At 41.3% G+C, this 22487-nt stretch overlaps 1 protein-coding gene across 2 annotated transcripts in view; it reads left to right on the plus strand.

Annotated features, from left to right (window-relative positions):
- LOC137340923 (tumor necrosis factor receptor superfamily member 17) overlaps window positions 1-22487 on the plus strand; it is a 38616-nt gene that overhangs the window by 13184 nt on the left and 2945 nt on the right. Inside the window, exon 2 of one of the 2 annotated variants that reach the window (XM_068003730.1) lies at window positions 21802-21969. In XM_068003730.1, coding sequence (XP_067859831.1) covers window positions 21802-21969 — 168 coding nt within the window. The remainder of the gene's footprint in view (window positions 1-21801; window positions 21970-22487) is intronic. The other variant, XM_068003731.1, reaches the window with a different exon arrangement.

Raw genomic sequence — 22487 nt, forward strand, 5'->3', positions numbered from 1 at the left:
AAGTGTCATATCAATTGCTCGACTTCCCATAATTAGGAATTATATCTCCCCACCTTTCAAAGAAGAGCCAGCACCAAATGAAGACATTTGTGGGTTTGCAGGACACCTTTCAGACAGTAAAAGAGTGAAAGAAATAATAATTGTGATCCACCCACATTCTTTTCAATTTTAATGCTCATTTGGCATTGAATATGTTTCCTGCATGAAAACCACATTTGCTCTTTACGTTACTCAATCTTGAAAGGTCAACATTTTCTTTTCAAGGGATGATTAACGTGTTTCAAGTTATATCAGAATATCTTGATCATAGAGATTGATAAAGCAATCAGAATCTTCAGAAATAAGCTGAATTCAAAGTAAAAACAATGTCACGACATGTTAAGTAAAATCAGTTTATTTTTTTTTCCTTGGTGTCGCTCAATTTTGTTTATGGGGCGTTGACACTTTATTGATAGTCCCATCAGATAACTGAAAAATGTAAGAAATTATTTTTCACAAAATTCATGTTCTTAACCAGATTAAAGCATGATTGTGATTTTCCTCTTTTGTAGCAAGTTGCAATCAAGGTGGAAAATTTTCTCCTGTCGCTTTATGTTAGCGGCATGGTAAATGCAACAGGAAAATTTCCTCCGAGTTCTGTTTCTAGCAGAATCATAAAAGTGTTGTTTTAGAATGCTTTTACAATTTTTCCAGAAATAGTGAAGGTAGGAAATCTGCTGCTATGTATATCATATTGCCAATACACAGGACCAGAGGAAATCTGCCCTGCAGGGTCCCTGTTGGACAGGACAGGTCAATATTTGAAAAATTTGGAAATGCATTTCCAAGCAAGTTCAAAAAAAATTTGTTCCCCATCTCAACGGTTCCACTGGGGAGGTACCAAGAGAAAATGGGCAGGCAACTCACTCCTGCCTGATCTAACACACCATCTGGTGGCTGGTCATGGAGCAACACTGGCAGACCCCTGGGAGCAGGCTGTGTACTCTGTGCTCTTGGCCAGGGAGAGTTTTAAACAAGGAAGAAGAAAAGAAACTTTAAAAAAGGGAACAAAGAGTTCTTAAACATATTACTGTTACTGAAGTATCAATGTGAATGTCGTAAAAAGGAGGGTTTTCTACTCAGACGTAATTGATTTTACTCTATGTCTGGAAAAAAGTCAATCATAAAAGGCATTATCGTGGGGTTCGGGGTCGGGGAGGGGGAAGACTCAACATTCAATGCTAATCTTTCTAGATTACAGATGTGCAATCTGGGTTTGAAGATAATCAAGGTTCATTTTAATCTTCTAGTGTACAGAAACAAATCCAGTTTGTAATGAGGAAACTGGAAATGAGGACTGCTCTTTTTGTTACTGAAAGGCAGTCTCCACAGAAACTACTAACAAGAAATAGCTGACAATGCACAAGAATATAGCAGACCTGAAGAAGGCTGCCAAAGTAAGGCTACAGGAAGCTGTCGATGTTAAGTCGTTGCTCCAAATATGTATGCCATGAACAGTTTCCTTGTTTCCTGCTGCCCCGTTCACACCACTCATTCAACCTTAGAGCCCTTTGAATGTACACCATGCATGGTCATACTGCAGCATAGCACAAATATAAGCTACAACTTAGATCTGAAACTGTTGGTCACTTTGAAACCTTAAAGGGGCTTCACACAGCAAATCCTTCCAACACAACCTCGCTGCATGATGCATATTCATTTACTGGCACACAGGATGGAATGTAGGTTAGGCACATGTTTGTCACTGTATGTATTCTTTAAACTTGCAACATCTCAAAGCTGTTTGTCTGCTCGCAGGACAAGATGGCACAGAATAAAAGGAAACCAACCCAAACTGTTGCAAAGCCAGAACTTATGAGCTCTTGACTCACTTTGAGGAGGTTGTTCTGGGTATTATTGTCTACTACTACTACAACAACAAAAACAACTTGCATTCATATAGCACCTTTAACATAAAAAAAATCCCAAGGCTTCATGGAGGCGAAAGGGGAAAAATGGACTCCAAATCAAAGAAGGAGATATTAGGAGGAGTGACCAACAGCTTGGTCAAAGAGGTGAGTTTAAAGGAGGAGAACAAAGTAGAGAGGGAGAGGGAGGTGGATGGCTTTCGGAAGGGGATTTCTAGGTGGCCGAATGCACAACCACCAATGGTGGGACGAAGGGAAGTGGGATATACAAGAGGCCAGAGTCAGAGGAACAAGAAGTTTGGGAGTAATGTAGTACTGGAGGAAGTTAGAAAGATAGGGAGAAGTGAGACAATGAAGAGATTTAAACACGAGAATGAGAATTTTAAATTTGAAGTATTGCAGGGACCAGGTCAGCGAGCACAGTTGTGATGGATAAAGAGGACTTGGTGCGGAATAGGATGTGGACAGCAGAGTTTTGGATGAGCTGATAATTGAGAATGGAGGTGGGAAACTGACCAGGAGAGCATTGCAATAGTCGAGTCTGGACACGGCATGGATGAGGGTTTCAGTGGCAAATGAGCTGAGGCAGGTGGACGATATTGTGATCTTTGTTATAGCGAGGATATAGGGTTGGAAACTCAGCTCTGGCCGTACACAACGTTGAGGTTGCAACCAGTCTGGTGCAGTCTGACTCAGTGGCTGGAGAGGGAGACAGAGTTGGTGGAAAGGGTACAGAGTGTGTGGTAGGGGCTGGTGTCGGTTTTCCCAATGTTTAGCTGGAGGAAGTTGCGGCTCATGAAGTCTGGATTTCAGAGAAGCAGTCTTACAGCACAGAGGAAGTAGAGGGTGGAGAGAGTTGGCGGAGAGGTAGAATTGGTTGTCATCAGCACATATGTGGAAGCAGATCCCGTGTTTGTGGACGATGTTGCCAAGGGGTATCATATAGTTGAAGAAGAGGAAGGGCCGAGGATGGATCCTTGGAGGTCTTTGGAGGTGATGGCGCAGGAGTGCGAAGAGAAGCCACTGGTAGTGATGCTTTGACCAGAATTGGATCAGTAAGAGTGGAAAGAATGAAAGAGAAAGAAAAACTTGCATTTATATAGCATCTTTCACAACATCAGGACCGTCCCAAAGTCCTTTGCAGCCAATGAAGTACTTTTTTTGAAGTATAGTCAGTAAGGGCAATCCAACTGAGCTGGACAAAGAAAGAGAGGCATTGGAGAAAGATAGTGTGGTTGAGGAGGGGTAATGCACCATGATCAGAGTCACAGAAAATGTAATTTGTAACTTTGGTTAGACCCATTTGATGCTGTGAGAGGGGTGAAAATCTGATTGGAAGGATTCAAATAAGGAGTTGCAGGAGAGATGGGTATGAATTTGGGAGGCAATAACACCAAGGATTTCAGAGAGGAAAGGGAGGTTTACAAGTGCAGAGGGGTCGAGCATGGGCTTTTTGAGGAGGTAATGATGACGACAATTTTGAAAGGAAGGGGGACAGTATCTGAAGAGAGGGAACCAATTACAATGTCAGCTAGGGTGGGTCCAGGAAGGGAAGTTGGATGGTCAACAGTTTAGTTGGAATGAAGTTGAGAGAATAGGAGGTGTGCTTCAAGGGCATGGGGGGCAGATAAGAGAAACTGGAGAGGGATGGGGGTTCAGCCCTAAGGAGGGGTATCCTGAGGGGAGGTTTAGCTGAATCAGTTGCAGGGGCATTTCAAGAGCCAGTGAAAGGAAATACAAGGGCACCTTAATTGTAGTTGGCTTACACTGAAACCCAGAAGCCAACCAACACACTTTCAAAGGGAAAACACTTGGTAGCAGTCACAGGTTACGGGATACGGTACACCAATACTAAGGGGAAGCACCACAGGAAAAGACACCAACATCACTCACAAAGCAGGTTAATAAATTGTTTAATGAATTTGTTTGTGTCTTTGAACTTTGACCAAAGAGTTTCTTTCTGATTGTGGAGAATAAAATAGTAACACAGCAGATGATGGCCATGAATGTTAGTCAAAAAAATGCAGAGGTCAGTGTTGCAAAACGTGCTTGGGACTATTTTCTTGGTGCCATGCAGATGGGATGGCTTCTTAAAGGAACAGCTCACATACTCAACTGAATAAATCTTGGATTAGCACCAGCTTTTTTGGCTACAATGACGTTTCTACAGCTGCATCCTCTTGGGCAGTGTCTGCAGGCCCCTTTCCCCTTCACTAAAGTTAGGCACCTTTGTATTGTGAAATTGTGCAACAAGCAGAAAATGACAATGATCTTGGAGACCCTGCAGGGTGGGGGGGGGGGGGGGGGCGGGCTGCGGCTGCATTGCAAGCCCCCCCTCAATTTAATTAAGACATCGGAGACGCTACTTCAGGATACCAATGGTATGCTCTATAATAATCCTGGTAGTTGCATGGGCCTTACTGTATCTACACTCTGATTCTGTCTGTGGCTTCCACAAGGTTATCGTTAGGGCTGAAGAGAATTTTTTAGGTCTCCGGGGAGCCATTCTTCTAGTTTCCCTTCACTTTGAAATAAGCCTAACACAGGTGATTGTCTTAAAATGAAAGCATGATGACTGCTGCTGGGGAAGCGTGCTTTAACCTGCATCGTGTGGTGTTGTTGCTCACTGACTAGCTGCACATTGATGGAATAAAACCCCTTTCAGTGCATGTAGGTGATTGCATTATGCCTATGAGGCCTAGATGGCCATCAGTGATGCTCTTTATTTTGGGAAATGCTGCATTGCAGTGAAATTGGGCAGCCCTGTCATGCTGCTATTACTGTCAGTGGGAAAGGAGATGAAGATATTGGCACGGCTAAACAATGTATTATTCATCTGATGATATCTCTGTGGACAGCAAACTAGCAGATACTGATATCCCCTGTGCCCTCCTGGAGGGAGCTGATGGCTTAAAGATTGAGTGTTGTGCTCACCTTGACTACCATAGGCAGTGCTGTCCCTGTGGTGGGGGTTGGCTGCTGGTCTCTTTGAAGCAGATAGCAGGACTCAGTAACTGCTTCCTTGCTGAATCTGAGCCAATGGAGGCAATGCTTCTCCGTCACTGCCAGGTAGCTGTGCTTGGATTTGTAGATGGGATGGCATATTAGTGGCTGTACCTCTGATACCATCTGAAATCCCTGGCACTCCTTCTTTGTTCCTTTTCAAGAAATCAAGTAAGATGGGAGCACTGAAAGCAATTCCCATAGCTTACAAGTGTGTGGGGGTCAAAAAAATATTAACAGTGCAACGTTAAGGGATCAGTTTCTATCATGTGAGAACTTGGCTGGCTTTTTAACATCCATGTGAAATGACAGAAGATGAGCACACTGCACATGAGGTACATGGGAACAGGAACTTTCTGTCTATTCCTTAAGTAGTATGCATTAGCAGCGTTGCATTGGTAATGAAATCAATGCACAATCTGTGCGAGAACATGCACTGCTGGCATGGAAACAATACAGGAATTTAAAACTGTTCTCAGTGGGAGGGAAGTGAGTGAATTAAAGAACTCACAATTTTTCTGTCCTCACACGCATAATGAGAGCATTGCGAAAGGCCTCAGGAGCAGCCTCATAATGAGAGCATTGCGAGAGGCCTCAGGAGCAGCCTCATAAGAAGAGGTGAGTCTGATACAGACAGGGGGAAAAAACAGGTTAAAGAGTGACGTCACAACACAAGGAAGAGTGCCATGGGTAAGTCAGTGTAAGTATTTAGTTACCTGAAACGTTAACTCTGAAACTTTCTCCACAGATGCTGCCTGACTTAGAGTATTTCCAGCATTTTCTGTTTTTATTTTAGATTTCCAGCATCAGCAGTATTTTGTTTCTGATTAAGTATTTAATTTATTGGTTAGTGTTTTTGGTGGTTATTGTTTTTTAGTGATTAGTGTCTTTAGTGGTTGGTTAGTGTTTTTAATGTTATCTAAACAGTTAAATAGCCTTAAAGATAAACAAACTGTTTTAAATAACTTTCGGCATATATATATATATATAATATAAGTAGACTCTAAATAGAATGGAGGGACAGCTGAAACCCATTGCCTGAAATTCCTGCGCCATGTGGGAACTGCAGGACACTTCAGGTCTCCTGAATGGCCGTGTGTGCAGGAAGTGCCTCTGGTCGAGCTCAGAGTTTCTGAGCTTGAGGGGCGGCTGGATTCACTGCAGGGCATATGGGAAGCAGAGAATTTCCCAGATCGTACATTCCAGGAGGTGGTCACCCCATAGCCACAGAAAGCTCAGGACAGTAAGTGGGTGGCCATCCGGCAGGGTAGGAAGAGGCAGGCAGTGCACGAATCCTCCGAGAGTGTATCGCTCACTAACCAGTTTTCAGTATTGAGGGTGACGACACCTCGAAGGAGTGCGGTCCGGAGCATGGCACCGTGGAGCAAAGGACTGCACAGGGGGGGCGCAGCGAAGTGTAGCAATGCAGTGGATATAGGGGACTCAATAGTCAGGGGCAGACAGGCATTTCTGCAACCGCCGACCTGAGTTCCACATGGTGTGTTGCCTCCCTGGTGCCAGGGTAAAGGACATCATTTTGAATGAGGAAGGGGAATAGCCAGCAGTCGAGGTCCATGTGGCAACCAATGACATCGGAAGGAAAATGGTTGAGGTCCTGCAGTAAGAGTTTCAGGAGCTAGGGAGGAAGTTAAAAAGCATGACCACAAAGGTAGTAATCTCTGGATTACTCCCAGTGCCACGCGCTAGTGAGTATAGGAATAGTAGGATAAGGCAGGTTAATGTGTGGCTGGAGAAATGATGCAAGAGGGAGGGCTTCAGATTCTTGGGGCATTGGGACCAGTCCTGGGGCAGGAGGGATCTGTTCAAGATGGACGGGTTGCACCTCAACAGAGCTGGGCCCAGTGTTCTTGTGAGGCGATTAAATAGTGCTATGGGGGAGGGTTTAAACTAATTTGGCAGAGGTGTGGGCACCAAGATGAAACATTAGAGAGGAGAAACAAGGTGCACGGGGGACTGGGACAGACAAATAGGACTAGAGTAAAGAATAGTTCAGAAATGGGAGGGATCAAATGGGGCAAATGTGAGGCAGTCTAAGATGATTTTGGTGTGCATGTGTAAAAATGCATGTAAGCGTGGTAAATAAGGTTGGTGAACTGCAGGCACAAGTCGCCACAAGGGACAATGATATAGTGGCAATAGCAGAGACCTGGCTCAAAAGAAGGGGAGGATTGGGTACATAATATTCCTGGCTATAAGGTATTCAGGAAAGAAAGGGTGGGGTGGGGGTGGAGTGCCAGTATTGTTCAAAGAAACTATTATAGCACTGGAAAAGGATGATGTAGTTGAGGGGTCAAAAGCAGAATCTATTTGTTTAGAATTAAGGAACAATAGAGGAGCTATTATGCTACTGGGTGTATACCATAGACCACCAAATAGTGGGAGTGAGATACAGGAGCAAATTTGCAGGCAAATCACAGAAAGATGCAAGAACTATAGAGCAGTGATAATGGGGTTACTATCCCAACATAGACTGGGATAGTAACAGTGTTAAGGGCAAAGAGGGGGAGGAATTCCTGAAATGTATACAAGAGAACTTTCTTGATTAACGTGTTTCCAGCCCAACGAGGAAGGAAACAGTGCTGGATCTAGTTCTGGGGAATGAAGTGGGGAGATGGAGCATGTTTCAGTGGGGAACAGTGATCATAATGTCATTATGTTTAGAATAATTATGGGAAAGGACAAGGAAAAATCAAACATAAAATACTTAACTGGAGGAGGGCTAATTTCAGAGAGTTAATAAACGATTTTACCCTGGTCGATTGGGATCAAAAATTGGGAGGCAAAACAGTAATTGAAAAATGTGAGGCCTTCAAGGAGGAGATGGTTTGGGTACAGAGTAGACATATTCCCATGAGGGGGAAAGGAAGAGCATCCAAAGCTAGAGCTCCCTGGATGACTAAAGATGTAGAGATTAAAATGAAACAGAAAAGGAGACTTATGACAAATGTAGGGTTCATAATAGAATAGAAAACCAACCTAAATACTTAAAATACTGAGGAGATCTATAAAAGGGAATAAGAGGGGCAAAGACAGAGTATGAGAATAGATTAGCGGCTAAGCTAGGGAACCCAAAAGTCTTTTATAAGCATATAAATAGTAAAAGGGTAGTCAAAAGAAGGGAGAGGCTGATTAGGGACAAAAAAAGGAGATCTTGTGGAGGCAGAGGGTATGGCGGAGGTTCTAAATAAATACTTCACATCGGTCTTCATGAGAGAAGAGGATACTGCTAATGTAGATGTAAAGGCGGAGTTAGTAGCGATATTGTATAGGATAAAAATAGATAAAGAGGTACTTAAAAGGTTGGCAATACTCAAAGTAGAAAAGTCACCTGGTCCAGATGGGATGCAACCTAGGTTACTGAGGGAAGTAAGGGTGGAAATTGCAGAGGCTCTGGCTACAATCTTCCGATCCTCCTTAGACATGGGGACGGTGCCAGAGGACTGGAGGATTGCAAATGTTACACCCCTGTCCAAAAGAGGGGAGGGGGGTAAACCTGGCAATTACAGGCCAGTCAGCCTAATATCGGTGGTGGGGAAACTTTTAGTGACAATAATCTGGGATAAAATTAATTGGCACTTGGAAAAGTATGGTCTAATAAATGAAAGTCAGCACGGATTTGTTAAAGGAAAATAGTGTTTCACTAACTTGGTTGAGATCTTTGATGAAGTAACGGAGAGGGTTGATGAGAATAGTGCGGTTGATGTGTATACAGATTTTCAAAAGGCATTTGATAAAGTACCACATAATAGACTTGTTATCAAAATTAAAGCCCATGGGATTAAAGGAACAGCGGAAGTGTGGATACAAAATTGGCTAAGGGACAGAGAGCAGAGAGTAGTGGTGAACGGTTGTTTTTCAGACTAGAGGAAAGTATACAGTGGTGTTCCCCAAGGGTCAGTATTAGGACCACTGCTCTTTTTGATATATATTAATGACCTGGACTTGGGTATAGAGGGTATAATTTCAAAGTTTGCAGATGACCTAGTTAATAATGTCCTAGTTAAGGATCCCCTTGGAATGAGTGACCATAACATGGTTACATTCCATATCCAATTAGAGGGTGAGAAGGTTGGTTCTCAAACAAGCGTACTGAGTTTGAATAAAGGGGACTATGATGGTATGAGAGCGGAATTGATTAAAGTGGACTGGGAAAATAGATTAAAGGGTAAGATGGTACATGAGCAGTGGTGTTCATTCAAGGAGTTATTTTACAACTTTGAAAAAAATATATTCCACTGAGGAAAAAAGGGTGTAAAAGAAATGACAGCCATCCATGGCTAAATAAAGAAATCAAGGATAGTATCCGACTAAAAACAAGGACATATAAGGTAGTCAAACTTAATGGGAGGATAGAAGATTGGGAAGTCTTCAAAAGACAGCAAAAAGTAACTAAAGGATTGATTAAGAAAGGGAAGATAGATTATGAAAATAAATTAGCAAAAAATATAAAAACAGATAGCAAGAGTTTCTACAGTTATATAAAAAGAAAAATTGTGGCTAAGGCAAACGTAGGTCCCTTAGAGGATGAGACCGGGAAATTAATGGTGGGTAACATGGAGATGGCAAAAATGCTGAACAAATATTTTGTTTCAGTCTTTACAGTAGAGGACACTAAGAATATCCCAACACTGGACAAACAGGGGGCTCTAGGGGGGGAGGAGCTAAATACGATTAAAATCACTAAGGAATTGGTACTCAGTAAATTAATGGGACTCAAGGCGGATAAATCCCCTGGACCTGATGGCTTACATCCTAGGGTCTTGAGGGAAGTGGCAGTAGGGATTGTGGATGCTTTGGTAGTAATTTCCCAAAATTCTCTGGACTCGGCAAAGGTCCCGGAAGATTGGAAAACTGCTAATGTAACGCCTTTATTTTAAAAGGGTAGCAGGCAGAAGGCTGGAAATTATAGACCAGTTAGCCTAACATCTGTGGTGGGTAAAATTTTGGAGTCTATTATTAAGGAGACAGTAGCAGAACATTTGGATAAACATAATTTAATAGGACAAAGTCAGCATGGCTTTACGAAGGGGAAGTTATGTCTGACAAATTTGCTTGAGTTCTTTGAGGACATAACGTACAGGGTGGATAAAGGGGAACCAGTGGATGTAGTGTATTTAGACTTCCAGAAGGCATTCGACAAGGTGCCACATAAAAGATTATTGCTCAAGATAAAGAATCATTGGATTGGGGGTAATATTCTGGCATGGGTGGAGGATTGGTTATCTAACAGGAAGCAGAGAGTTGGGATAAATGGTTCATTCTCGGACTGGCAACCAGTAGCCAGTGGTGTTCCGCAGGGGTCGGTGCTGGGTCCCCAACTCTTTACAATCTATATTAACGATTTGGAGGAGGGGACCGAGTGTAATTTATCAAAGTTTGCAGATGATACAAAGATGGGAGGGAAAGTAGAGAGTGAGGAGGATGTAAAAAACCTACAGGGGGATATAGACAGGCTGGGTGAGTGGGCGGAGATTTGGCAGATGCAATACAATATTGGAAAATGTGAGATTATGCACTTTGGCAGAAAAAAATCAGAGAGCAAGTTATTATCTTAATGGCGAGAAACTGGAAAGTACTGCAGTACAAAGGGATCTGGGGGTCCAAGTGCAAGAGAATCAAAAAGTTAGCATGCAGGTGCAGCAGGTGATCAAGAAGGCCAACGGAATGTTGGCTTTTATTGCTGGGGGATAGAATATAAAAACAGGGAGGTATTGCTGCAGTTATATAAGGTATTGGTGAGACCGCACCTGGAATACTGCATACAGTTTTGGTCTCCATACTTAAGAAAAGACATACTTGCTCTCGAGGCAGTACAAAGAAGGTTCACTCGGTTAATCCCGGGGATGAGGGGGCGGACGTATGAGGAGAGGTTGAGTAGATTGGGACTCTACTCATTGGAGTTCAGAAGAATGAGAGGCGATCTTATTGAAACATATAAGATTGTGAAGGGGCTTGATCGGGTGGATGCGGTAAGGATGTTCCCAAGGATGGGTGAAACTAGAACGAGGGGGCATAATCTTAGAATAAGGGGCTGCTCTTTCAAAACTGAGATGAGGAGAAACTTCTTCACTCAGAGGGTAATAGGTCTGTGGAATTTGCTGCCCCAGGAAGCTGTGGAAGCTACATCATTAAAAAAATTTAAAACAGAAATAGACAGTTTCCTAGAAGTAGAGGGAATTAGGGGTTACGGGGAGCGGGCAGGAAATTGGACATGAATTTAAATTTGAGGTTAGGATCAGATCAGCCATGATCTTATTGAATGGCGGAGCAGGCTTGAGGGGCCGATTGGCCTACTCCTGCTCCTATTTCTTATGTTCTTATGACACGAAACTCGGAAATGTAGTAAACAATGTGGAGGATAGTAACAGACTTCAGGAGGACATGGATAGACTGGTGAAATTGGCAGACACATGGCAGATGAAATTTAACGTTGAGAAGTGTGAAGTGATGCTAAATGGTACAATTTTAAAGGGGGTACAGGAACAGAGAGAAGTGAGGGTGTATGTACTCAAATCTTTGAAGGTGGCAGGACATGTTGAGAAGTCTGTTAAAAAAGCATATGGGATCCTGGGCTTTATTAATAGAGGCATAGAGTACAAAAACAAGGAAGTTGTGCTAAACCTTTATTTGCAATTTGCAATTTATACTAACCAGGATTTCTAGACTATTAAACAGGATGGCTGTTGTTTCCATTGGAGTGTACAAGATGTTGGGCCTGTAACATGTCATACATCCAGAATATCTCTGAAACAGTGTACTTCAGTCAGGTTTGGCAAGCTAATCAACTCTTGCAGACATATATAAAGATCATCTGCCAAAGATGAGATGTCTCAAAGTTGAATACGATGGTTAAGAATAGCAGTTTGTTTCCTTTGTGAAACTATAAGTTACTTTCTGCTTTTATGTGTTTTCTCCACCGCATGATGTGATATCTGATAATTTTTCAACAGTTGACTTCTTAGCAATAGACCAACATTATCATTACAGCCCAATGTTAACATTAACAGCCTAACATTCTGACTGTTAAGACATCCATTCTCTTAGCTATTTTCAACAGAAAAGGTTTGTAGTTGAACACAGGTCAATTATCATTCGCATAATCACTCAAATGTATAAAATAAATTCAAGATTTTTTCATGTTTTCTTCACAAAAATCAGTACAACTATACTGTTTGTTAATGTGTGACAAAACTGTGGCTTTAGTTTCCTAGTAGCTGATTTTTTTAAAGGTATCACCATTTTGTGGGATAACAAGAAGATAAAATATTTTTACTATATCCATCATTTTCTTCATTGACTTTCCCACCTTATGTGCCACCCATAATCTGGAGGACTGGCCATTTTCCCACAGGCTATTGCCAATGCTGGAATTATGCAGTAGGAGAGATATGAGATTTGCCTGTGGTGACTGTTCTTTAACAGAGCAAAGCGTGCCAAAGCACTTCACAGTTCTGGATCGACTCAAAGAGGGAAATTAGGGGAAGTGACTGAAAACATGGGGCAGAGATAGTTTGTAAGGAGACTGCTGATGGTGGGGAAAAATGAATCAAGTCAGAGAGGTTTGGGAAGAGAGCCTCAGAATGTGGGGATAAAATGGCTGAAACCCTGATACTGATGGAGGTTGTGGGAAAACACAGTAGACTAGAATTAGAAGAGAAGCAGGTGCAAGGAGGGCTAGTGGCTGTTGGAGTTTGCAGAGGGAAGGAAGTGTGAGTGCATGGAGGGACTTGTGGACAAGAACAAGGATTTTGAAGTTGATTCGGTGAGGAATGGGTAGCCAATGAAGTTTGGCAAGGATAGTGTGATAGGTGAGCGGGACTTTATGTGGGAAAGGGTACAAACGGCAGAGTTCTGGATGAGTTGGAATTTTTGTAGGGCGGAGCTGGTGGGGGGGGGCAGTGAAGAGGACATTTGAAAAGGGGGGGGTTTCAAGTTTGTAGTTGACAAAGCAAGAATAAGGATTCCAGTGATAGTGGGGGTGAGGGAGCAGTACAGACAGAAGATATTTTGGAGGTGGAAGTAGGTGGTCTTGGTGATGGAATGCATGGACTAAGCATAGGGTCCAACAGGATAGCAAGGTGTGTACTATGGGGTTGAGCTTCAGTGGGCATCCAGGAAGAGGGATGGAATCAGTGGGTCAGGTGCAGTATTTCTGGCAGTGGCCCAATAGGATGGTTTTGACCTGGAAAAAGCTGTATTCTGTAAAAGTCAATGCAGATTTATTCTATCACATGCCAGGTGTTGGAATTCACATTCACCATCAGAAGGAAAACATATCACTTACATTTAAGTGATCATATTCTATGGCAATCAAGACTAGATTCCACAACTTAGTGTGTACTGCAAGACAAATCAATTTGAATTTTTGTTCTAAGACTGGCAAACAACATTAGGGTGAAATTAGTCGAGTCTGACATTCAAACTTATGTTTCCCAGTTAAGTTGTCAGCTAGCTTTATGTGAGTTCTTTCAATGACGGTAAGACAATATGCTCACAAACAAACTTTTGCTTGTTCAAAGTTTAATCCTCCAAATAAGGTGAAGTACTTACAAATCCAGCGAACCTGATTCGGGGAAACAAAGTCTATTGAATATGCAAACCTTAAGCTCAAACTTCCCAGGTCGAATCCAAATTCCCATTTTGCCATCTTTTTATACCTTTCTGAGCGACAAGTCCCTTATCACAATATCCATATATTTATGGACTTCTAACTGCATAATGACGAATGGGTGATCTACAGTACTTCTATTGACTGGCATGGGTGAGGATGATCTCACATTCCACCATGCTGTTTTCCTCCATTTTCTCAGCCTTCATCTTGTTCTTCCCAAGGTCGCCCGACCACTTTCAATTAAGTATCGATGGTCTAATATCTAATTGGACCGTGTGTGATTTCTCTATCAGAATCTCAAGCATGATAAGCAGAGGCCCACTCAAGTATTTCAAACTGCTGTTCTTTAAACTACATATTAACCCTTTTCTACCCATGTCTCCTAACAAGGACTGCCATAATTTTACCCAAGATTATTAATTTCAACGCAGACCCGGGAGGAAGATTTCTGCTGTTTGCTATTTAAAGCAAAATTGTAAACATGTGCATAAAGAATGTTTATGATCTTGCTAAAAAATAGTAAAAAGCAAAATCTGTTGCCATCTGCACTTAAGTAGAAACTAATAGCAGCAATATAAATCTGATCTCCACATGTAATAGTCTATATGCTACCTACACTTGGTGTGATCCCCAACAACATGGGGGAAAATTTCTTCTGATTGCTCCAATTGGTATTTCTTTTAGAACATGATTATAATTTCACTGGATATAGCAAATATAAGAAATCTTCCTACAAAGTGACCAGAAGGAACCTTCCCCTATGGTCTTTCAGTCTCCCTGGGTGCATTTTGGAAATACTTTTGGTAGTCTTATATACTGCAAAAACATTCTTGCTATGAAACCAAGTTGGCAACTGCAGTCAAATGCGCATGGGAATATGGATAATGAATAGATGCTACAAATTACAAATGATGCCACTGGATGCTGCAGTACAATAACCATGTAACATATCAATAAGTATGTGTGCCATAACGGCCCAAGCTTTTTGCTTGTGCCCTTGCCAGCCCATGATTTTTTTCCACCAGTCGTTTTGATGGTCAGGAAAATTGCAGGCTGGTGAGTGCAAAGGCAAAATACCCTAGCCAACTGTGCACAAATTCTGATCCAAAGTAATGACTCTGTAGACTGTAGCATTTCATGTAAATGTATTGTTGGATTCATAACCCACTCCCCGTTGTTGTACTATTAATTCAAGGCAATCCCACATGTATAATTCAATCATGCATGCTCCATCAAGGCACAGTCTCTTCAGCCTATGCCTTTATCTGCAGGCCTCTGCTCTCACATGGTTTATTTTTGCTTGCAACTGGAGCTGCTCTAACCGAGCCACATTAGTAAGGTTTAAGTTCAGGTGGTTTCAAATATTGTTTAACCTGGTACCACACTATTAATCCTGTTGGCAAATTAATTCAGAAGTCACTGAGATTAATTCATTTGAGGGCTGTGAGTTAGAAAACATAGTAGAAAAGAAGAGTCTACACCTGAAATGTTAACTTATCTCCACAGATGCTGCCTGACCTGCTGAGAATTTTTTATTCCTTTTTCAGATTTCCAGCATCTGCAGTTTTTTGGAAAAGATGACTCAATTATCAGAGTATACTCATTAAGAAGAAAATATCGATACAATTTAGAAATACTTTGGCAGTGAAGTGTGAGAAAATAGCTAGCATAATCAGGGAGATCCCATTAACATGCCATCATTAATGTATAAAACTTCTATGATTTCATTCAAAACTAAACCCACCAGAAAGTTACCTCAAATCATAAATTTTGTACAGAATTTCAAGCTTGCAAGCCAAAACTTCATTACAACCTTGACCGTTTTATTTATTTAGTTCGAAATTTTTTATTGTTCAATTAATGTTGGAGAACAGAACATTTTTCTATTTTAGACACCAAATGGGTAATTTTGAAGTCAATGGAAAGTAAAATAGGGAGGCACGTAAAATAGCAGCCGATCTGATCACATCAATTTCCCGCCAGGTGGGTTAGGTTAAAATTACTCCCTAATGTCAGCATAAAATGCTCCCACATCATGAACGACGTAGAAGGATGCAGAGTAAACCCTTCTGTACTCCAACTGTTTGCTTTCTCATCTACATGCTGCCCCTCGGCGACATCGTCAGTTTCCACATATACGCTGACGACACCCAGATCTATCCCAGCACCACCTCTCCCGACCTTTCTACTGCTTGTCTGACATCCAGTACTGGATAAGCAGCAATTTTCTCCAACTAAATATTGGGAAGACCGAAGCCATTGTCTTTGATCCACGCCATAAATTCCGTTCCCTAGCCACCGACTCTGTCCCTCTCCCTAGCTACTGTCTGAGGCTTAACCAGACCGTTCACAACTTTGGAGTTCTGTTTGACCCTGAGATGAGTTTCCGACCTCATATCCACTCCATCATCAAGGTCGCCTACTTCCATCTCCGTGACATCGCCCATCTCTGCCGCTGCTTCAGCTCATCTGCTGCTGAAACCCTTATCCATGACTTTGTTACCTTTAGACTTGGCTATTCCAATGCTCTCTTGGCCGGTCTCCCAACTTCCACCCTCCATAAACTTGAGCTGATCCAAAATCCTGCTGCCTGTATCCTAACTCGCACCAAGTCCCATTCACCCATCACCCCTGTGCTCGCTGACCTACATTGGCTCCGGATCCGGCAGCTCCTTGATTTTAAAATTCTCAGCCTTGTTTTCAAATTCCTCCATGGCCTTGCCCCTTCCTATCTCTGCAACGTCTTCCAGCCCTACAACCCTCTGAGATCTCTGTACTCCTCCACTTTTAATCGCTCCACCATTGGCGGCCGTGCCTTCAGCTGCCTAGCCCGTAAGCTCTGGAATTCCCTGCCTAAACCTCTCCGTCTCTCTAGCACGCTCTCCTCCTTTAAGATGTTCCTTTAAGCCTGCCTCTTTGACCAAGCTTTTGGTCACCTGCCCTAATATCTTCTCATGTGACTCGGTATCAAATTTTGTTTGATAATGCTCCTGTGAAGCACCTTGGGACCTTTTATTATGTTAAAGACGCTATATAAGTGCACGTTGTTGTTGTTGTTGTTGTTGTTGTTGTTGTTTCAGTTCAACCTTGAAGATCATCCCATACTGCCCAATGTGATTTTTGTTTCCACTTCCCACACAAACTGTTTTGTATGGGCTCTCAGTGAGCTTATCAATTTTGTGTAGAATTTGAGGGCAAACCTTTGTCCTTAAGGGGCTTTGCAAAGACTGTCTGAACTCACTTTACTTAGGACTCATGTCAGAACAAGAGAAAACTTTGATCCTATTATCTTGGGCTGAATTCAAACACAGATGTCAAAGGACAATGCTCAAATTCACTACACAACTCAATTTCTCAACACTGTCTTTTTAGCGAATAAATAGGCTTGGATCCAAGAGGTACTGTGAAAGACCACCTTGCAGAATTACAAGAAGATTTGCAAGATCCTGGAAAAAAGGGAATCCTGGAAATGGTATCATAGCATTGGTGTAATCGTCTCTGGTACTTTGATCTATTTTTATTTTACCACATTGAGCAAGATCACATTTTTAGAAGAAGAAAATGCAAAAATAAAATTGTTATCTGAAAACTGTATTATAAATATATTGAAAGCTGCCAAATATATGGTGAATCTGAGTTGCTAAATGCTTTTGTGTCTTCACAAGATCACTGGAGACTTATGGATGAGGAAGGCCATTCAGCCCATCTTAATTCATCTATGTGGAATGACCCTATACTCCCCCCATTGCTTCATCCAACTGTTTCTCAAATGATTCCAGAATCTTTACCTCCACCACTCTTCCCAAAAGTCCATTCCAAGTGTTGATCAGTCTCTGCATGAAAAGGAACATCCTGATATTAATCCTAAAATCTCCTTTTACAGGTTTGAACCTGTGTCTCTTTGTCCAACTCACACTGCTCAATTTAAAATAGTATTCTGAATTAACCTTTTTCATACTGTTTACTATCATATGCACCTCTATAAGATCACCTATTTCAAGTCTCTTCAATATTTCATTATAACTCAGATCCCTGACACTCTTGTGGTCCTTCTCTGCACTGCTTCCAGCATTTGAATGACTTCCTTGTTTCCGAGGGCTAGAAATGAACACCGTACTCAAGGTGCACTCTGACCAGAGCACTGTAGAGTTCCATCACAGCCAGGAGCAGATTCATGCATGGGGCTACAGGGTCCAGCCAAATATGGGGCCCCCACTGCATTTATATAGCATCTTCCATGTCTTCAGGATGTCCCAATGCACTTTACAGTCAAATAATTTGTTTTGAAGTGTAGTCATTGTTGTTTTGTAGGCAAATGCAGCAGTTGATTTGCATACAGCAAGGTGATCCAAACATCAATGAGTTAATGACGAGTTCATTGTATTTTTTTGATGATGTTGGAGGAGGAATAAATGTTCCCCAGGATACTGGAAGAACTCGCATGCTCTTCTTCAAACAGTGCCATGGCACTGGCACGGTTGATGGTGCAACACTCTTTCAGTCCAGATTATGTGCTTGAGTGGTGCTTGAACCCACAATTTTCTGACTCAGAGGCAAGGGTGGCACAACTAAGCCAAAGCTGACAAAGTTTTTTTCCAATCTACTGATACTTCTCCTCTGTCGATTGACTCCCTCATGATTATCAATATCTCACAAATCGTCTCGCTAGACTCTTTCAACACCTTGGGATTAATATCATCTAACCCTGGGGAATTATATGTTTTAAATCCTTTCAGGTTGTCTAGGTCTTCGATCTCCTTTATATTGAAATCCTGAATTTTGCCTTAGTTATCTTTTTGGGGAGGAGGGCATACTGTTTGTGCCTTCTCTCATGAATACTTTGAGAAAGTAACCATTCAGAATATTTATTATTTCGTGCTAACAATAACAAAAACAACTTACATTTATATAGCACCCTTAATGTAGAAAAACATTCCAAGATGTTTCACAGAGGTGTATTCATACAAAATGGATGCCAAGCCAAAGATGGAGATATGAGGAAAACGTGGTCAAAGAGATAGCTTTTAAAGAGGATCTTAAGGGAGGGGGAGGGGGTGGAGATGTGAAAGGGTTTAGTGTGGGAATTCTAGAGCAGGGACTTAAACAGCTAATGACATGACCGCCATTGGTGAGGAGTAGGTGCACAAAATATCAGAGTCATTGGAACACAGAGTTCTAGAGGATTTGTAGGACTGGAGGAGGTTATGCAGATTGGGTGGGGCAAGGCCGTGAAGACATTTAAACAAGAGGATGAGAATTTTAAATTGGGGAACCGAAAGCCAATGTAGGTCAGCAAGGACAGGATTGATGGATGAGCGAGACTTGGTGTGGGATTGATATGGGCAACAGAGTTTTGGATGGCCGAAAGTTTTTATTTCCCTTTCAGGTTGTTACATAAGGTTAAATCTCATGGGATCCAAGGTGAGGTAACCAATTGAATACAAAATTGGCTTGACGACAGAAGACAGAGGGTGGTTGTAGAGGGTTGTTTTTCAAACTGGATGCCTGTGTCCAGCGGTGTGCCTCAGGGATCGGTGCTGGGTCCGCTGTTATTTGTTATTTATATTAATGATTTGGATGAGAATTTAGGAGGCATGGTTCGTAAGTTTGCAGATGACACCAAGATTGGTGGCATTGTGGACAGTGAAGAAGGTTATCTAGGATTGCAACGGGATCTTGATAAATTGGGCCAGTGGGCCGATGAATGGCAGGTGGAGTTTAATTTAGATAAATGTGAGGTGATGCATTTTGGGAGATCGAATCGGGCCAGGACCTACTCCGTTAATGGTAGGGCGTTGGGGAGAGTTATAGAACAAAGAGATCTAGGAGTACAGGTTCATAGCTCCTTGAAAGTGGAGTCACAGGTGGATAGGGTGGTGAAGAAGGCATTCGGCATGCTTGGTTTCATTGGTCAGAACATTGAATGCAGGAGTTGGGATGTCTTGTTGAAGTTGTACAGGGCATTGGTGAGGCCACACTTGGAATACTGTGTACAGTTCTGGTCACCCTATTATAGAAAGGATATTATTAAACTAGAAAGAGTGCAGAAAAGATTTACCAGGATGCTACCAGGACTTGATGGTTTGACTTATAGGGAGAGGTTAGACAGACTGGGACTTTTTTCCCTGGAGAGTAGGAGGTTAAGGGGTGATCTTATAGAAGTCTATAAAATAATGAGGGGCATAGATAAGGTAGATAGTCAAAATCTTTTCCCAAAGGTAGGGGAGTCTATAACGAGGGGGCATAGATTTAAGGTGAGAGGGGAGAAATACAAAAGGGTCCAGAGGGGCAATTTTTTCACTCAAAGGGTGGTGAGTGTCTGGAACGAGCTGCCAGAGGCAGTAGTAGAGGCGGGTACAATTTTGTCTTTTAAAAAGCATTTGGACAGTTACATGGGTAAGATGGGTATAGAGGGATATGGGCCAAGTGCAGGAAATTGGGACTAGCTTAGTGGTATAAACTGGGCGACATGGACATGTTGGGCCGAAGGGCCTGTTTCCATGTTGTAACTTCTATGATTCTATGATTCAATTTGTTTGTTAATCCATTTAAGGTCATACTTGTTTAGTCTGAGCTTGCTGAGCTTATGTAGTATTTGTCCTGCATGTTCAGCATTGTTCTTTTAAAGGTGTTTCATTTGTCTTCTACTGAAATATTAACAAACATTCTCCTTCAGTTCATCTATTTTAATTCTTCCCTCATTTCTTTGAGCAGCATAACCTTTCCAAAGGCTATACCTTTGTAACTGAGATTTACTTTTCAGGAACCTTTAGCATAATGTATTGTTTTTGAGGGACCATTTTTAAAGTGACACTGTAATGAAAATTAATACGTCTGTAGTTATTCAAGCAGATACATTCTTAAGCAGAAACTCTCTTCACCTGGACACCTTTTAAAAACAAAACTGTTAAACAAAAAGGATGTTAAAATTGTTATTTTGATTTTTTTTGTCCATCTTTGGTGATTTTCTAATTAAATAATTTGTATGTGGTGAGTCTTGACAACGTTGGAGACATGTTTGGAAAGAATTATTTAACCCATTAGTGTGATGGTCTGAATTAGCTTCAGTGCAGATTGTTGTTACTGTAAAGCACTTCAACAATCTTGTGTGTGTTAATTTATATCCCTCAGACTGTCCAAATTAGTAATTCCTCTCAGTCAGTTCTTCTCAGATGCCGGCAGTACTGCAGTTCATATTCGAACAATTAGATCAATAAAAACTATGCAGGAAAACAAATAAATGTTAATTTAAGTGACGAACATGCTGATGGTTCAACATGGTATGTAGTGGAGTAATATCAAATTCACCATTCTCCACCATCGGTCACTGTATGTAAATGTAAGTTTGTGAAGTAAAGTCACGAGTAAATGAGATTTTTAAAGTTTTCCTCTGTTCAGTATTTCTCACAAAATTGTAAATGGATTTTCAACGTATTTACGTTTTGACTGGATACACCAGAAAAAAATCTTCTTCAACGCACTTAAAATGTCAGTGCACACAATGATCAGAACAATTCTATCCTGTACAGTCTCCACCGCATATAGCGGGCGTGTTGGTGCTGAGGCAATTTGCCTACTATAGGCAGTGGACAGTAAAACCATCATAATGAAGTTACCCGAAATTTCCACTTTCGACTGCCTTCTGTCGTTGTTAACAGCTGATCGAAGCTGCCTGAAGTCTCCATCAGCTATTCACACTGTTAACAGCTACAGGAGGCAGTTGGAAAGTGTAGACTTGGTGCTGATTGTGAAAAATGGTTAGCGCCATTTGCCTGATATAGGCAGCTGTCCATGATAAGCGTGGGCAGCATAAGTGATGGGGGGATTGTACTGAGTTCTGGATCGTGACCATGTCAACAGAACAAGGGAATTTGCAGAAGGGAGTTACTTCCCCACAGGGTAATTTGAGGACAGGTTACCCTGATCATCTTGGACACCTCCAAGCACCACCAATAAAAGCTGTTCTTGCAGAGGCCTAATAGAGAGAGAATGGCAAGGAAGAGACCTAAAATGAGGAATTCATCACAGTATTAATAACAGACATCGGTACTGTTGCAACAGAATATATTTAAAAGATTTATTGGAAATTATTCTCAGCTGGAATTTGAAATTATTTGAAATTCTTTTGCATTTGAAGAATTTGATTTAATTGTCTGCGATGTGAAATTATCATTACAGTATTCCTGGATAATAAAGGAACAATGGAGACTTACATTCCAATATAACTCCTGTCTAAATGTGTTTTTTTTTTATTCACAGATACTCCAGTATCTTCCATGTCTACTTGGAGTAATGAGACAATTAGAAACTCTTGGATTATTATTGGATTACTTCCACTTTTAACTGTAACATTGATTGTATTCACTGTTGTCATTCGAAAATTGCATCAAAGGAAAGCAAGTACACCATTTAAATCTACAGGTGATGGTAAATTGTTTGGATTTCTACTGATGAACCATGTGGTAACTCTAAGTACATTTTTAAACTAAATTAGAAATGATCAGATTGGAAAAAATAACTGAAAAGTGTTTCTGACTTCAAAATTTGAATTAAATGCTATCATTTTAGAATATTCAATTTTATAATAAAGAATTAAATAAAAGGTTAGATCAACTAAAGCCACTTATGGATTGGGCACTAAGTTTGAAGCATTATGAAACCACTTTCTGTTGGGTATATCTACAATGTTGCAACAAAAGTGAACTGTACAGTAAATGATCAGAAAGTTGAACTTGATCTTAGTTGGACCAGACTATGTCACCTTTTAACATATTAGATACTAATATTGCAATTTTAGAAATTGCTAAGTTTATGTAAGATGTCAAACATGAAAAACTTGTCATGATTTTTTTTTCTTGCCTAATTTTGTCAAATATAGAAATGTAACTTTCCTTTTCAAAAGATCTGATTCTCCCTCACTGGTGCATATATTCTGTATATATGGC

This window comes from Heptranchias perlo, chromosome 22, assembly GCF_035084215.1.
Source record: "Heptranchias perlo isolate sHepPer1 chromosome 22, sHepPer1.hap1, whole genome shotgun sequence".
In the NCBI taxonomy this organism is placed as follows: Eukaryota; Metazoa; Chordata; class Chondrichthyes; order Hexanchiformes; family Hexanchidae; genus Heptranchias; species Heptranchias perlo.